The sequence below is a fragment of the Panthera pardus genome, unplaced genomic scaffold (assembly GCF_024362965.1).
Source record: "Panthera pardus isolate Hobbes unplaced genomic scaffold, ASM2436296v1 HiC_scaffold_2, whole genome shotgun sequence".
In the NCBI taxonomy this organism is placed as follows: domain Eukaryota; kingdom Metazoa; phylum Chordata; class Mammalia; order Carnivora; family Felidae; genus Panthera; species Panthera pardus.
The window spans coordinates 96,187,417-96,205,613 of NW_026526765.1; the positions used below are offsets into that span (position 1 = coordinate 96,187,417).

An 18,197-nucleotide genomic window follows, 5' to 3' on the forward strand; every position below is an offset into this window, starting at 1 on the left:
AGGTATGATTGACATGGAAAACGTTGTACATTTACAACTTAATATTTAAAAATATGTAAAAGCTTAATATTTACAACTTGATGACTTTTGAGATAAGTATACTTACATGAAACCATTGCCACATTCTATGCTGTAAACATATCCATCACCTCCAGAAGTTTCTTCCCACCCTCTTATTATTTTCTTTGTGTGTGTGTGTGTGTGTGTGTGTGATAAGAATGCTTAACATAAGATCTTCCCTCTTAGCAAGTGTTTAAGGACATAATATAGTATTATCTGTGGGTACTGTGCTGTATAGATCTCTAGGTAGGACTCATTCATCTTACATAACTGAGACTTTGTACCTTTTGACTTCCCCATTTCCCCCCATCCTCTCTTCCCCACAATTTTCTTTTTTTTTAAAGCTTATTTATCTATTTTGAGAGAGAGAATGTGACAGGGAGAGAGAGGATCCCAGGCAGGATCCCAGGCCATCAGCACAGAGCCCAATGCTGGGCTTGAGCTCACGAACTGCGAGATCATGGCCTGAGCCGAAGCCAAGAGTCAGATGCTTAACCACCTGAGCCACCCAGGCACCGCTGTTCCCCACAATTTTCTAATAATATGTTGTTCCATTGGCACCTGGTTCAGATTTCACAGTTGTTATAGGTCTGGGCAGCTGACCACGCCTTGATTTTGATGGCTGTCAATCAAAGGCCATAGGTTCAGCCTAAATTGAAGTGATTTCTTTCAGTTGGTCAATTAGTTTATCCATGTACCCTGCCCTATGGCAACTGCTGTGGAAATTCAAGAGACCTGTGACTGGGATTTTTATACTTACAATGCAAAGAACACTCACCACCCAAAGGATCTCATTCCGTCCTCACAATTATCCCATGAGGTAGGCATTATTTTTCTCCTCATTTTACATACAAGGAAATGGAAATTCAGAGTGGCTCAGTGACTTAATAGGTTATTCATTCTACAGGCTATGAAAATGTACAGTGGTTTCTCAGAATATTATGAGTGGTTTCTCAAAATAGCGAGTAAGGTATAGGGAATGCCACTGGTAAATCCCTAACCGTTCTGTAAATCCCAGCTTGCGAGCTGCCAGAGCCATATGGCTAGTGGGGGCTTTTTCCATCCCTGAAAATTAAGCAGAAAGGGTCAATCAAGCATCAGCTCAGAGCGTGGGGTTCTAGCCCATGTTTTATTGGGAACTGTTTTTAGAGAAATACTTCTATTTTGAGGTCTAGAATGACTGTTGAAAAAACAAGAATCAAGACAACCATGAACACATTCGCATCTGGGTACGTCAGTCCTTACCACACAGCGAGATGAGAGGCAGCCAGGGCCTGGGCCTGCAGTTTCCCGGATGTGTCAAACCATGAGCAGACTACAGATTTCATCCGCATGTTCGCTGAGAGCGCCCAGGCAGCTATAGCCCAAATGCACCATGGAGGGCACACCGTCTGTGGGCAGTGGGGCTAGCTGGCAGACTAGCTGGTACAGCAAGGCCTTAGTGACTTGAACTTCACTTTGATTTGGCGATCCTTTGAACTTTTCTGGGACTGAGCCATGAAGAAATTGGTCAGCCGGTCAAATGTTGAGTGTAAATAAAACTTTAGTGTTTTATTTAAGAGGCACATTTGACTCACATAATAAGCTGACAAATTTGCCCGTTCCTTAAAAAAACATACCTGACAGGACTCCATATTAAAAAATACCTTGATCACCAAATATCTGGAAGAGCTGGGAGGTTTTCCCACTTAGGCCAAGTGAGTAAGTTTTGCTCTAAGTAAAACTACATATGCCTTAAAAGCATGAAGATGACATCCCAGCAGAAGCAGGAAGAATAAAATGGGTGGCCAGAGGTAGAATAAACTTTTAAGCTGGTCTTTGCAAATTGTAAACGTGATCAAAAACAGAAAGAGCTCAGTAGAAATGAAAAGGTACCAAACCCTGAAGTAGCAAATGAAAGCTTCGCCATTAACGCTTTTCCCACCATCCCTGTTCAAACTCTGGAACGTGTGTTGGGGAGCAAATACAGGTCCTCTCCAGACCCAGACCAGAGAAGTGGTTTGTCTGGTTTGGGTTTTTGTTTTTCATTTTTTTTTTTTTTTCTGCTTTAATAATGAGTTCTGCCTACTTTTCTCCTCTTTGTAAGGTCTTCAGAAAAGGAGGATATATAAGAAAAAAACCTGTGTTATACTAACAGCTACCACTCAATAACAGTTTTTACCAGCGATTATTACCGACTTCATAGAGCTAGTGCAAGGATTAAATGAGCTAACATATATGGTACACTTAACACAACATTTTATGTTTATAAGCAAGTAGCAAGTGCTTTTAATATTAGCGTTATTATCTTTAATGTTGACAATGTTAATAATAGCCTTACAATATACCAGATACTCTGTTAAGCACTCGATATGCCTTATCTCACTTGCTCTTATATTACTTTCATATAGTAAATTGAGGCACGGGGAGTCAGGAAAGTTGCCCAAGATCGCACAACTGGCATCAAAATCATTTATTATGCACTTAACGATATTCTGGACATAGTACTAATGAACATTTTCTATGTATCATCATATTTAGCCACACAACAGTCCTGTGAAATAGATGCCATTATCCTCATTTTACAGATGAGGAAATGTAGGTCCAGAGAGTTCAGCTAACACCGAAGCTCACTCAGCCAGTGAATGATGGAGCTGAAATTCAAACCCAAGCAATCTTGCTCCAAAAGGGCGTGCTCTTTACTGCTGTGCACTGTGGCCTTCTGGGAGAGGGGACAGCAGGGACTTCACTTCAGTCACATGGCCCTCTCCTCATGCTGGTTACTATCCCTAGCAGCGCTTTCCTGCAGGGCCACAGCATTAACTCTTCCCAAGCCGCATTCTCCAGCCACACCCAATGCATTCTACATCCCAGAGAGGAAGAGACCCAGACCGTCCCCTTCAGCCCTGTGCTAATACTTGGGGCTCCTTATTACCCTGCCTGATTTTCTCTAGGCGTGAAAACTTTGTTTTCTATCAACTTTCCTCTTCTTATCTGCAAGTCAGCTAACATATTTATTTTACTTAAGCCTTGCATAGTTAAAAATCATCAGGGTTATACCAAAATGTTAACAGCAGCCAGTAAATTTAGCTAATTTTAATTTTCTTGTTCATATGTTTTTGTGTTTCCAACTTACATACAATAAACATATAAATTACATAGAAAAAAAACAGAGACTGTATTAGACAGTGGTTTCCAAAGAGTCATGAGGATACATTGTCCAGTCAAAAGAATAAGGCTGCCTTTCATGAACACCAGGAAATCAGAAGCATCCCCTGGCACCTCTCAGTCCCTTCCCCATTTGGCGAATCCATCACCCATCACTAATTAGTGTCTGTCCAATTATAGTTTAGCTGCAGACCCCTTTTTCTTTCTTTTTTTTTTAATTTTTTTTTAACGTTTATTTATTTTTGAGACAGAGAGAGACAGAGCATGAACGGGGGAGGGTCAGAGAGAGGGAGACACAGAATCCGAAACAGGCTCCAGGCTCTGAGCCGTCAGCACAGAGCCCGACGTGGGGCTCGAACTCACGGACCGCGAGATCATGACCTGAGCCGAAGTCGGATGCTTAACCCACTGAACCACCCAGGCGCCCCCAGACCCCTTTTTCAAACAAAAACGTAGAGAAGTATAATATATTTAGCAAATACTACAAGTTCTTCCTTAAGGTTTAACCAGCACTGCATGAAATGAAGACAGGGAGCCTGAACCCTGCCCACTAACTCGCCATCCCATTTAATGACAACTCCCAAGGTACTTCTGGAACCCCTGCTGGCTCTGGAGAACACATTCTCCCCTGAAACCATTGACCCGACCTCATTCTAGAAGTTTGGACTTCTTCAGATTTCCAGAGGTTGCCCAGATTAGGAGCTCTATAAATTTACTACATAATATGTAAGATAGTGATTTCCTTCAGTTGCCCTAAAATTTTTCACTAATGTCCAAAATCAGTACCCATGACTGGTCCATCTTATAACTGAGTATCTCTGTCTGTCCAGAGACCTTTATTTTGTCAGAGGTGGCCTTCACCTCAGAAGGAAAAGATAAAAGTTTATGCTTCTCTGTGGACCCCTAGTTCCTGCCTAGGGGTTAACAAATCCAATGTCCTTTTCTCCTCCATCAGGCTGCTTGTACAACTCTGTGAATATGCTAAAAAACATTGAATTTTACCTCTAAAGGAATGCATTGTATCATATGTGAATTACATCGTAATAAAGCTATTAGAAAAAAAGTTTAATTAAAAATAAGATTTAAATTCCTCTTGTGTCCCCCTGTTGATGAGAAGAAAAGTGACAGTTCTGGCTTTTCACACTCCCCGAAGCTGTCTCACCCCGTCCACCCAACCATCCCACTGAAGCCTCCAACAGCACCTCTCTCCCTGTCCTCCAGAGACCCTCCATCACCAAGACTTCTGTTCTCATTCTTCAGGCTAAAAATCCCTTCTTCACCTTCTGTTTATCCAGTTTTCGGTTATCTGTTGTTTCAGTGATGCTTCTCATTGATATGGCTGGCCGTGGGGTAAGACTTTGGGGTTATAGAACTAAATCAGATCCAGGCCATTCCCCATATTAAAAAAAAAATTTTTTTTTAATGTTTATTCATTTTTGAGAGAGACAGAGCATGAGTGGAGGAGGGGCAGAGAGAGAGGGAAACACAGAATCCAAAGCAGGCTCCAGGCCCGGAGCTGTCAGCACAGACCCCAGTGTGGGGCTCGAAGCCATGAACTGTGAGATCATGACCTGAGCCAAAGTCAGACACTTAACCGAATGAGCCACCCAGGTACCCCATATACCCTACATTTTTTAAAAAAAGGTTTATTTATTTATTTTGGGAGAGAAAAAGATCGCACATGCGCGAGCAGGGGAGGGGCAGACAGAGAGAGAGAATCCCAGGCAGTCTCCAGCTGTCAGCAGGGCTGACAGAGCCAGACGTGGGGCTTGATCCCATAAACTAGGAGATCGTGTCCTGAGTCAGACACTTAACCACCTGAGCCACCTAGGTGCCCCACTACCCTATATGTTTTTCACACAGGAGGAGGGCAGAGTGGTAGATAACGAAGAGGTATATCTTTCAGGTCTTACCGAAAGTCCCACTTTCTTCATCCATCCTTCCGTGCACTTTAACCTGTATCATCTTCTTCCTACCATGATCTTTTATAATATTTACTGTTTGACCTTAATTATATTCTGCCTGATGTTGTTTTTTTGACCATTTCATATGTAATATCTTTCTAATTGCTTTGTAAGATTACAAATACACAGCTTCCTCGTGTATGGTTTTCTATTGCTGCTGTAATAAATTATCACAAGCTCAGTGGTTCAAAAGAACACAGGTGTCTTGTCTGACAGTTTTGTAGGTCACAAGTGGGAGCAGGGCTAAGGTCAAGGTTTTAGCACTGCTGTACCCTTCCAGAGGGTCTAATACAGAATCCATTTCCTTGCCTTTTCCAGCCTCTGATGGCTGCCCGCATTCCTTAGCTCGTGGCCCCTTCTCCATCTTCAAAGTCAGCAACACGGTATCTCAGACTCTTCTGCTGTGGCCACATCTCCCTCTGACCAAAGTCAGGAAATTGTCCCTGCTTTTATGAACTCATAGTTAGATTGGGCCCACTCAGATAATCTGAGATAACCTCCACATCTCAAGGTCTTTATACTTAGACATATCTGCAAAGTCTCTTTTGTTATGTAAGGTAACATTTCCACAGGTTCCAGAGGGGTTAGGACACAGACACCTTTGGGAGCCACTATCCTGCCTATCACCCCATTTTATACTTCCTTGTATTGCATATGAGATGGATGGAAAGAAATAAAATATGCAAACACTAACAACAATGATGACAACTAATGCTAGGATATGTGTACATCAGATAAAGTAGACTAAAGGAAGAAGGTGTCGTTGGAGATGAAGAGAGGCTTTTCAAAATTATACAAAAAGCAATCAGCCAGAAAATTATAATGCTTACAAATGGGTACTTAATAATATAGTCTCAAAAAATGACAAAACTTGGAGGAGAAAAAAGCAAATTTTCAGTCACAGTGAGAAATTTTCAACATCACTCTCTCAGTAACTATTTGAACAATCAAACTATAGAATCAGTACAGATATAAAATATTTGAACAGCATAATTAACAAACTATAATATATATGGATCACTGCACCCAACAACTTGAGAATAGATGTTTTTTTTCTTTTTTCAAGTGAGAATGAAACATTATACAGTTGACCACATACTGGGCCATAAAGCAAGTGGAAACACAGTGCTAAGGATTTAAATTATGTACTGTACATCTAACATGATTCTAAAGTTAGAAGTTTATTTCTATAAAATCATAGATATATTTTGTAAATGTAATGGAATTAAACTGAAAATTCATAACGAAAGGATAATAGGAACTTCTCAAATGTTTGGGCATTAAGTGATACACTTTTGAACAATCCATGACTCAGAAAGGAAATCACAACGAAAAATAGAAAATATTTTGACCTGAATAACAAACGTGCATATTTAAAATTTGCAAGATAAAAATGAATTGGTGCTTTCCCACGTTTATAGCAGCACTATCAACAATAGTCAAAGTATGGAAAGAGCCCAAATGTCCATCGATGGATGAATGGATAAAGAAGATGTGGTGTGTATATCTATATATATATACAAGGAGTATTACTCAGCAATCAAAAAGAATGAAATCTTGCCATTTGCAACTACGTGGATGGAACTGGAGGGTATTATGCTAAGTGAAATTAGTCAGTCAGAGAAAGACAAAAATCATATGACTTCACTCATAGGAGGACTTTAAGAGACAAAACAGATGAACATAAGGGAAGGGAAACAAAAATAATATAAAAACAGGGAGGGGGCGAAAACAGAAGAGACTCATAAATATGAAGAACACAGGGTTGCTGGAGGGGTTGTGGGAGGGGGATGGGCTAAATGGGTAAGGGGCATTAAGGAATCTATTGAACTCATTGCTTCATTATATACTAACTAATTTGGATGTAAATTTTAAGAAATAAAAAATAAAGTTAAATTAAAAAAATAAAAAATAAAGTACACTCCATTCTTAAATAAATAAATAAATAAATAGGTGCTTGGATGAAAACATATAGTGTTAAATGTATATTTCAAAAATGAAAAAGTGCTGAAAATTAATTACGCAGGAAGCTATGAATAGAAGAGCAAAGTGAGCCAAAAGGAAATGGAAGGAAATAATAAAGAGAAGAGGCAAAATGATGAAATAGAAAGCTAATATACTACAGAGAGGGACTACTAGGTAAAAAGTTTGTGGGGCGCCTGGGTGGCTCAGTCGGTTAAGCGGCCGACTTCGGCTCAGGTCATGATCGCACGGTCCGTGAGTTCGAGCCCTGCGTCGGGCTCTGTGCTGACAGCTCGGAGCCTGGAGCCTGTTTCAGATTCTGTGTCTCCCTCTCTCTGACCCTCCCCTGTTCATGCTCTGTCTCTGTCTGTCTCAAAAATAAATAAATGTTAAAAAAAAAAATTTAAAAAAAAAGTTGAAAAGACCAATAAATACAATTAACCTTTAACAAAATTTATCATGGGGAAAAAAAGTGAAAAGCACACACTGCCAGCATCAGGAATGAAAAGATATTACTATAGATGCTACAGACATTAAAGGTAATACAGAAACGAAAATGTGTGTGACTAGACAAATTCCCAGTAAAATACGGTTTACCAAAACTAAGAAAAAGAGAAATAAAAGATCCGAATAGTTCTATATCTGTTAAAGAAATTAAATTAATAAATAACCTGCCCACAAAGAAAACTCGAGGCCCAGATACCTTTACAAATGAACTCTTCCAAGTATTTAGGAAATAACAACCATCTGACACAAACTCTTCAGGGAACACTTCCACTTCCTTTTATAGGACCAATATAACCTTGACTCAAAAAGATGACAAGAATATTTTAAGAAAAAAATTAATAGAGAAATTGAAGCATAGGTGCAAAAGCTCTGAACAAAATGTGAATCCAGCAATGAATAAAAAGGACAAACATCATGACTAAAGGAGGTTTATTCTGTAAATGCAAGGTTGATTTGGCATTTAAGAATTAATAAGTAGAGGGGTGCCTGGGTGGCTCAGTCGGTTGGGTGTCTGACTTTGCCTCAGGTCATTATCTCACAGCTCGTGAGTTCGAGCCGCACATCAGGCTCTGTGCTGACAGCTGGGAGCCTGAAGTCTGCTTCAGATTCTGTGTCTCCCTCTCTCTCTGCCCTTGCCCTGCTTGTGCGTGCTCTCTCTCTCTCTCTCTCTGTCTCTCTCAAAAATAAATGAATAAACATTGAAAGAAAAGGAATCAATAAGTATAATTAATTGTGCTAAAAGACAAATGAATAATTGTGTGATATTTTCAGATGCTGAAAAAGCATATGGCAAATTTTAACACCCATTTATGATAAAAACTTAGTAAACTGGGAGTAGAATGGATCTTCTTTTATCTGATAAAGCATAGCTACAAAGATTTTTATATTGATATCATACTTAACAGTAAAATAGTAAAACCTTTTCCCCTGAAAACAGGAATGAGATAGAAATTCTCACTATCACTACTTTTATGCAAATTTATACTAGAGATTTTGTACAATGTCATAAGGTAAGAAAAAGGAAACTGAAAGATCTATTATGGGGAGAAACCAATGTCAATATTTGCAGGTGACATTATAGCATGCATAGAAAATCCAAAGACTATAAACAAAGAATTAGAATTAATAAATGAATTTAGCAAAGTCACTAAAAACAAGGTCAATATGTAAAAGTGTCAATTGTGTTAATTCAGAGTATGAAATATGTATTTTTAAAATTTTTTTAAATATTTATTTATTTTCGAGAGAGAGAGCAAGGGGAGAGGTAGAGAGGGAGAATAGAATCCGAGGCAGGCTCCAGGCTCTGAGCTGTCAGCACAGAGCCAACACAAGATCATGACCTGAGCCGAAGTCGGATGCTTAACCTACTGAGCCACCCAGGAGCTCCTGTTTTAAAATATTGTTTATAACGGTATTAAAACACATTAACCAACTGGGAGTAAACCTAAGAAAAGACATGTAAGACCTCTACACAGAAAATCATAGAATACAATGAAGAGAAATTATGGGGATCCACCACACGCATGAATTGTAAGTCTCAATATTTTAAGACAGCAATACCCCACAATTGATCCCTGGAGTTAATACCATCATAATCAATATCCCAGTAGCCAGTTGCTAGTTTGTGAAATTTAACAAGCTACTCCTAGAATTTATATTGAAATTCGAAAGGCTGGGACCCCTGGGTGGCTCAGTCAGTTGATTGTGGACTCGATTTCAGCTCAGACCATGATCCCGGGGTCGAGGATCGAGCCCCGCATTTGGCTCCACACTGAGCATGGAGTCTGCTTAAGATTCTCTCTCCCCATCTGCCCCTCTCCCCTGCTAGCTTGCGCACTCTCTCTCTCTGTCCCTAAAATAAAATTAAAAAAATAAAATAAAGATGGGTGCCTGGGTGGTTCAATCGGTTAAGCGTCCAACTTCAGCTCAGGTCATGATCTCACAGTTCATGGGTTTGAGCCCCACATTGGGCTCTGTGCTGACAGCTCCGGGCCTGGAGCCTGCTTTGGATTCTGTGTCTCCCTGTCTTTCTGCCCCTCCCCCACTCATATTCTCTCTCTCTCTCTCTCTCTCTCTCTCTCTCAAAAATAAATAAACATTAAAAAAAAAAGAAAATGCAAAAGCCAATAATGGTGAAATCCATCTGGGAGAACAACAAATTTGGGGACTTAGATAAAAAAACATATGGTAAATCTACAGTAATTAAGATAGTGTAGTAATAGCATAAGGATAGACATATAGACCAGTGGGACAGAATAAAAACTCTAGAGCTGGCCTGTCCAATGCAGTAGTCATTAGTCACATAAGGCAATTAAAGTTTAAATTAATTTCCTTAGTTGCAGTAGCTGCATTTCTTTTTTTTTTTTTTTTTAACACTTATTGATCTTTGAGAGAGAGACAGAGACAGAGTGTGAGAGCAGTAGGGGCAGAGAGAGAGGGAGACACAGAATCTGAAGCAGGCTCCAGGCTCCGAGCCGTCAGCACAGAGCCCAATGCGGGGCTCGAACCCACAAGCTGTGAGATCATGACCTGAGCCAAAGTCGGACGCTCAACCGACTGAGCCACCCAGGCGTCCCAACACTAGCTGTATTTCATATGCTCAATACTCTCAGCACCCGGCTAGTGGTTGCTGCAGTGGACAACAGACATAAAATACTCCAGAAAGTTCTATTTGGACCATGCTGCTCTAGAGACAGACTCACCACATATGGAAATAAGATGTTTGACAAAGGTGTCACTGAAGATGAGTAGCAAAGAACAATCTTTTCAACAGTCTTGGTCAGATAATAGCCATCTTTGAAAAATGAATCTTGAGTCCCACCTTACTTCGTGTGCAGAAATCAGTTCCTGGTGGGTTCTATGCCTAAATGCAAGATGTTGTGGAATTTTCATGGAACAGAATCACATCCAGCAGTCAAAATGAATGAAGTGCTGGGAACAGGCTGAACCTCAACACCAAGGGTGAGTCTCACAAACATTATGAAATCAGTTGGAGCCAGAAATAAAAGAGAACATGCTGTATGGTTTCCATTTGTACAAAGTTCAAAAGCAGGCAGGAAGAGTCTCTGCTGACGGATGGCAGTTACCTTGGAAGAGGAGGCTGGTGACTGGAGGCTGCTGACATGGGCTTCTGAAATCCTGGTAATATCCTGTTTCTTGAGTGGGCTGGTGTCCACAGGAGAGGGTCCAGTCTTCATCAGCACCATTAGTGCACTTTTCTCTATGGGTGTTACTTTAAAATGTTTTTTTTAAACAACCCTTGGATTGACACAGAAAAAGAAAGATAATTCTTGGTGATTGAGTGATAAAGGAAAGGTGAAGATTCTAAAAATTTTTAGATAGGCAACAACTTGAAGTCTGAAAGTATCAGGTATAGGATATGGAGAAGGGGAGACGTCACTGGCACAAGGGCCAATTAGTATGTGTTGTAAAGTTGGAAATGTGTGCCCCTTGCAAGTGGACAGTTTTGCTTCCAGACACACACCTTAGAGAAATGCTTGCTCATGTGCACCAGGGGACATGGGCAACAATGCTCATTGCAGAATAGTGTACAACAACAACAAAAAAAAAAAAAAAAAGAAGAATTGAAGTAACCTGATGCCTAACAGGGAAATGGGTAAATAAAATGTGAGTTTCTGTATAGTGAAATACTAAACAGTTAAAAGGAATATAATATACACTAGCATAATCACAGAGCTCTGAAAATACTGAAGTGGATTGAAAAAAGCAAGTTGCAGAGTATGTATGGCATAACATATACGCGTACATTTTTAAAGTATAAAATAGGACTGTAGATTTTTCTGTGGCACATGCATGTGTAACCGGACTGTTAAATCGCCGCAGGATACACTGTACCCTGATCTATGATAGCAGCAGCCTCAGGGGCAGGGGGTGAAGGGACGGAGATTAAGGATGGGGATAGACCGTCACATGGGAACTGTCACTTCATTTTCATTGTCTGTTTCCTTTTTTTTTTTTTTTAATGGCAAGTATAACAAAATGTTAACATCTGTCCCTTCTAGGTGTTGGCTCACAGAGTGTGAGTTCTCTTATTTCTTGTAATGTTCCCTTTGTTTAACTTCTCAATAAGAAAAAAAATAGAGTTGCGATAATAGCATCTTTCATCGTTTAGTCTTAGGCTTGTTTATTGTTTAGGTATTTTACGTTCCTGTTTGTTTTAAGAAAAAATGTATATAAATATGAGTATAGCTGAGATAGCTCAATTTCCTCTCTTTGTTTATGTTAGCAAAGCATACTTGTTTTATTTAACATCCTTTGGTATCAAAATGTGGCCTTTACACAAACTTGTGAGGAGTAAATCATGAGGGCTCACAGTCCTAACACAGTCTGTGTTTTAAGAACATATTTCCTATGATAGACATCCTCTGCGCCTCGATCACAGCAAACATCCGCTTATATTGGAGCCGAAACATCCACAAGCAGGCGGAGAAAAAAAGTCAAGGAGATTTGCTGTTTGGTGCTAACAATCTGTCGGTACATGATTGTTGGGACAGACGGGCCGGCCGCCATGATGGAGAGTGCACTGTTACAGACAGAGCACACACAAGGCTATTAGTCACTGGGCGGGCAGTCTGGCAGCCTTTGGAAACGCACCCTAGGTGATTGCTGTGACCGGGTTTGAAAAGTTGACAGGTAAATGTGGACTTGAAACAGACTAGCTATTTTATGGTTAGGCCCTAAACTGCAGGCTTTTAAACATGCTCAGGTATGAGTGAGGTGGGGACCTGCATACCCTGCCCTCACAGATCCAGCAGGGTCTTTACAGCAGAACTCAGGTCTCTCTTCTACACCTATTTCACTCCTCACAAGTAGGCCAAGGAGGGAGTTACCCAAAAGAAGGAACTGAGCATGCTCATTTCAGACTCTTCTGTCTGTCTCATTTGGGGGCTTGCCTGCCCCCAGAATATATGTAAGCACTCTGGTCTGCTCTCAGGTCTGAGGGAGCCCAGTGGGTGTCCAGCAGGATCAGGGATGAGTGATTTAGTCTTTCTAAGTCAAGAGTCAATTATTAGCAAGGCCTCTCGGCCACAGATCTGAAGCTATGTTCTCTCTAATCAACTTTATCAGTAACAAGGGCAATATCTTAGCTCCAACTGTCTGGCCTCTAACCTTTCAATTGGTTCCAAATTCAAGAAGGTGGGGGAGTTAATTGCTCCCCCTAAAACCTGATGATCAATTAGTATAAGACCCCAAGATGGTAATGTAATCCGTGTTAATAACCAATAATTTGTATACCAATTTGTTCTTATACCCATAATTATCCTGTCTGAATAGTGAACTGAGCATTGCTCACTTTTATCTTTCATAACTGTGGTTAAAAAAATAAATATAGCGCTGTATGTCATGGCATGATTGAACTCTCATAGCTTGAGATAGACTCCATTAAAATGTACACTTTATAATCTATTATCTACATATATCTATCTATAAGTATATATAGAAAATGTATTTATCTAATTCAATCATTTAGCAGCAAAAAGAAAAAATGCACACACGAAAAACAGCCTCTCCTGCTATTACAGAACACTGTTCTGCACACGGCCAGATGTACGTTCACAGAACACAGCAATTTTAAGGATGAATTCATTTTCTAATCTCTTTAGGATTACCTTATATTCGTGGTGGTTTATGACTGATGTTTAAAGTAACTATAGCTTTCTGTTTATATTTAATAGAAGATTCGTGTCTGTGGTGGGATACACATTTACACTCGGGATAAAAGCTACTGTTCTACAGGAAGGATATTAAATGTTGATTTAGAACGACACATTTCAATAACAGTGATCTAAATCTCCCAAACTGTTTCTTCCCAGGTCCTGGGAAAAGCCTGGCACCAGCAAAGGATGATTCTTCTCATCCAGCATACTTAGCCTTCAACACATCTCTGCATGCTGCAATTAGACACGGGAACTGGAAACTACTCACCGGCTACCCAGGTAGGTGCTTGGCATTTCCCACCAGATCAAGGAGAACTTTACTAAACAACTGCCTTTTGCAGAACATACCTGTGGGGCCGCTGAATGAGGAAGAATGGTGTGATCTACCGTCCTGACCACAAAAAAAAAAAAAAAAAAAAAAAAAAATTAAAATTAAAAAAATAAAAAGTTGAGAATTAACTCTAGGGGGCGGTCAAAGGAAGAAATGCCACTGTAATGTTTCATGGAAAATCAGATTTCAGGGATGCGTGGCTGTCAAGCACAGCACATGTAGCTAGGAGGGAGACTCTCTGAAAGCTATATCCTCAATCAAGTGTGTAGCTGAGGGATGTGGTTGCTTCCTCTGAGCACATTCTCTAAAAGTGGTGTCTTTTATTTATTTATTTTATTTTTTAATTTTTTTGATGTTTATTTTTGAGAGAGAGAGAGAGAGAGAGACAGAGCACAAGGTGGGGAGGGGCAGAAAGGGAGTCACAGAATCCAAAGCAGGCTCCAGGCTCTGAGCTGTCACAGATCCCGACACGGGGCTTGAACCCATGAACTGTGAGATCATAACCTGAGATGAAGTCGGCTACTTAACCCACTGAGCCACCCAGGTGCCCCAAAAGTGACCTCTTTTAAATATTTTTAAAATATGTGGTGTGATGGTAAAGACTGTGATGCAATTAAGCAATGTTTATAATGATGACATTTTGGGCATTTGGGGTAAGACAACTCTTCTTTGTTTGGTACCGTTCCATGTATTGCAAGATGTCTTAGCTTCCCTGGCCCATGACCATTACATGTTGATAGCAGCTTCCCTAAGTCACTGTGACAACTAAAAATCCCCCCACCCACACCCACACGCATGCACACATGCGTGCACATTCCTGGAGGCCCCTGGTTGTGAAGCAGTGAACCAGGAGTTAGAGTGAGAAAGATATAGATACAGCATCAAGGGCCACATCTTTTTTATGTGTCCACGTCCACAACCCCTGAAATTAGAACCTGTCTACCATGCCTCTCCTGCAATAAACTATTGTATTTCTTTGCCAGGCTGTGGCTGTTGGTTTCCTCCGCCGTCTCCATACAACGATTCTGCGATACCCTCATCAGACCCACCGACCAAGACCCTCTGGCTCTTTGATATTGATCAGGACCCAGAAGAAAGACATGACCTGTCAAGAGACTATCCCCATATTGTTGAGCAGCTCCTTTCCCGCCTGCAGTTCTACCACAAACATTCAGTGCCTGTGTATTTCCCGGCACAGGACCCCCGCTGTGACCCCAAGGGCACTGGGGCCTGGGGTCCGTGGGTATAGGACTTCTGGCAGCCTGGGGGAGCCAGACCACCTTTTCTGTCACAAGTTAGACTTCAGGCCTTTACTCCTGTATCTCGTGTCTCTCCCAGCCTGGGTTCGCCTGGTCCTTCTCTTGTTTCTGAACCACACTGGAGGAATCTCATTTCAAACCCCAGTGCATATAAGAAGCTGATAAAACCTGGAACAGTCCTGTTGTTGGCTGGGGTGTGTGTCTAGAGGAGAGGGGGGCTGAGTTCAACCGCTTTTTCCTGAGTGTGGGACAGCTGGGAACTTGACTTGAAATAGGAAGTTCTCGTTGAGTCCTAGAGGCTGGAGCAGCTGGCTCTTTTTGCCTCACAAGTCAGATGTTACATTTCCCCCTGCCAATAGCTGGGTTTTATTGGAGTGCCTCATGTTTCTTGTAACAAATGTGGGGAGCAGACAGTTTTTAATGGTCCTGTTGGCCAGGGGATCTCCCTGTCTGCGAGATATCATGTGCAGGCATTCCGTGTGAATAACCCCCCTGGCTCACCCCTCACTCCGTCACTCATCTCGTCATGGAGCATAAGGCCCATTTCATAGTTACGGTCAGCATGGCAATATGCCTGCTTCTTGGTTTGGGTTATTACAGTAAAGAAATGTGTTTTTATCCCCAGTTTTCTTTTTTTTTTTTTCCTAGCCACTACTCATTTTGTCTAGACTTCCTGCTACCCCCTCTCCCCTGTGGTTCTTTTCCTAACCTCCCTTTGACTCAGGCATCCTGTGCCTGGGAAGGCTGCCTTGCCTCTCCACGCTGAGCACCATCGGTTTGGGGATCTCTGCTGGGGCCTGCCTTCCTCTTGCCTCCACTACCAGAGCTGGAGCCCTGCCCAGAGAAGGTGGTCACATCTGGCTCTGCATGCATGTTCGTGGTGGACACGAAGGGGCCGGGTGGGTGATGCGTGGGTCTGTGTCATCTGTTTGCTGAAGACTGTTCTAAGTTGCATGGAATTAATTATGAATGTGGCTGTGTCTCATAATATATTAAGAGTTGCATGCTATTCCCTAGCTAGGAGGAGAAACCCCGGGAAACGGTCATTTTGTCCCGGGGTGATGGAGGGGGGCAGTTTGAAAGGAAATGGCCAGCATCTGAGATCCTGGGCCTCAGTGAAGCAAAGGAGGGCACGTCCACCTTTCCCTATTCTCAGTCTTACTGCTTGTATTGAGGTCCTGGGGTTGGGGAAACAGGATGAGGTTTTACTTACCGGCCCTTTCTCAGTCTCGTGAAAGTCCTGCTAATGCGGATCAGTACAGATGCTCTCTGAAGAATGTCAGACTCTGAAAAATATGTGCCAACACTCTACTCTTTTTTCCATTAGCGGGACTCTTTGGTTCACTGGTGTCCCCACTGCCTGGACCGGTGCCTGTTACATAGAAGGCGGTCAATACTTTTTTTTTTGTTTTTAATGAATGAATGGACAGTTGAACAAATGAGAGAGCGGCACACCGTTAAAAATCCAGTGAGCTAAATACAGGTTTAGAGTAAATATCCTCCAACTGTTGCTTTTCTGTTCCCAAGCTGTCCTCCTGGGGTAGGAGCATAGTCTGCAGATCTGGACAGTCAGAGGACGCTCCAAAGTGAAGCCATAATACCCTCTCCAGGAGGGAAACAGGGAAGCATGCCTGCCAAAGATACCCTTTTGGCAATAACCCTCAGTTCTGTTCTTCATAGGACACTAGAAACTAAAACCAGCAAATAATATGCTATAGGTCCTTGTATAGCCACCCTTCAACTCAGTAGCAATATTTTCGGGTCACTACCAATTTGTATTGTATTAAAATAAGATGATTGGAAGGAAATGGTGCTAGAACTAAAAACACCTGTTACCAACCTTTACCCCACGCCTGGGTTGGCAAACAGCTGGCCCAAATGCCATCACCTACCACTCCCTCACCTGTGGCAGATACTCTGAACTAACTGAGCCCACATGTTCCTCTGGATCCTTCTAATCCCAGTGTCTATTAATACCATGAGATTAGAGGCCATCACTATATGACAGCCATTCACCCTCCACGCCATGCTCCCAGGGCTGTCCCCAGTTCCAGTCCCTTGATTGCCAAGTACAACATGGTGTTCTGTACTCAGTGGATTTACAGGGAGTTGTCAAAACTAGTTGTTGTAAAACTTTTATTTGAGATTTTATTTTATCCATTATAGAATGCATCTCATTAGGTTTCTCTTTTCTGTATAAGAATGTGAACAGATTCACATTGAGGATGTTTCTTTCCGGGTTCATTTGCGTTTAAAGAAAAGTTTTATTAATTTAATTGTTCTTCTTTGCTACTACCTGATTATTTCATATCTGGGGAACAAAAATTTTTTTTTACCCTTTAAAATTTGTCAGCCGTGAATAGGGAGTTTCCATTTGGGTGATGAAAAAGTTCTGAACCATATAGTGGTGATGTTTGCACAACATACCTCTGAATTGTATGGCTTAAAATGGTTAAAATGATAACTTTTATGTGTTTCTTACAACAGATTTTTAATGTGTTGGCCAGTTTTGTGGTATGTAAATTACATCTCAATAAAGAAACATAGCAAAAATATCAGAACTGAAACAAAGGCGTCAGTCATTGCCCCAAGAGTACAAACTGTAAAATAAGTCATTGGAGGGAGGTTGTGAGGGTAGGGGTAAATGTAAAGTGATAATAAGAGAGTGTATTTGTTCTCTGTTGCTGTATATCAAATTACCCCCAAATTTAGCAGCTTTAAACAATAAACATTTATTACTTAACACACTTTATGGGGGCCAGGACTCTGGGAGTGGCTTAGCTGGGTGGTTCTGGCTCAGGGCCTCCTGAGATGGTAGTCAAGCTGGTGAGGGCTGCAATCATCTGAAGGCTTGCCTGGGGCCAGAGGATACACTTCCAAGGTGAGTCACTCACGAGGCTCTTGGTTGGAGGCCTCAGTTCCTTGCCCTGTTGGCTTCTCCATAGAGTGCTTAAATATCCTCACACATGGCAGTCATTCCAGCAGAGCAAATAATCTGGAGAGAGAGCAAGAGGAAGCCACAGTACCTTAATTACCTGGTACAGTGTCACTTCGACCTTTTTTCACTTCCTTAAAAATAAGTCACTAAGTCCAGCGGTTACACAAGAGAAGGAGAATTAGGTCCTGTCTTTTGAAGGAAGTGTCAGATTTGTGGACATATCTGATACCAGCATGGACAATAGGAGAATGGGGAAATGTTGTCTCCTGGGGAAGAGACTGTCTAATCCAGTCCACATGCATTTATCAAATTCAAATTCTGCTATTTGAAGACAGATGTTAGAAAAACATC

At 41.4% G+C, this 18,197-nt stretch overlaps 1 protein-coding gene across 1 annotated transcript in view; it reads left to right on the forward strand.

The window, feature by feature from the left end:
- The window catches only part of ARSB (arylsulfatase B), a 168,172-nt gene extending 150,709 nt beyond the window's left edge, over positions 1-17,463 (forward strand). Inside the window, exons 7-8 of the mRNA XM_053907252.1 lie at positions 13,475-13,597; positions 14,633-17,463. Coding sequence (XP_053763227.1) covers positions 13,475-13,597; positions 14,633-14,898 — 389 coding nt within the window. The 3' untranslated portion in view covers positions 14,899-17,463. The remainder of the gene's footprint in view (positions 1-13,474; positions 13,598-14,632) is intronic.
- Positions 17,464-18,197: the final 734 nt, after the last annotated feature.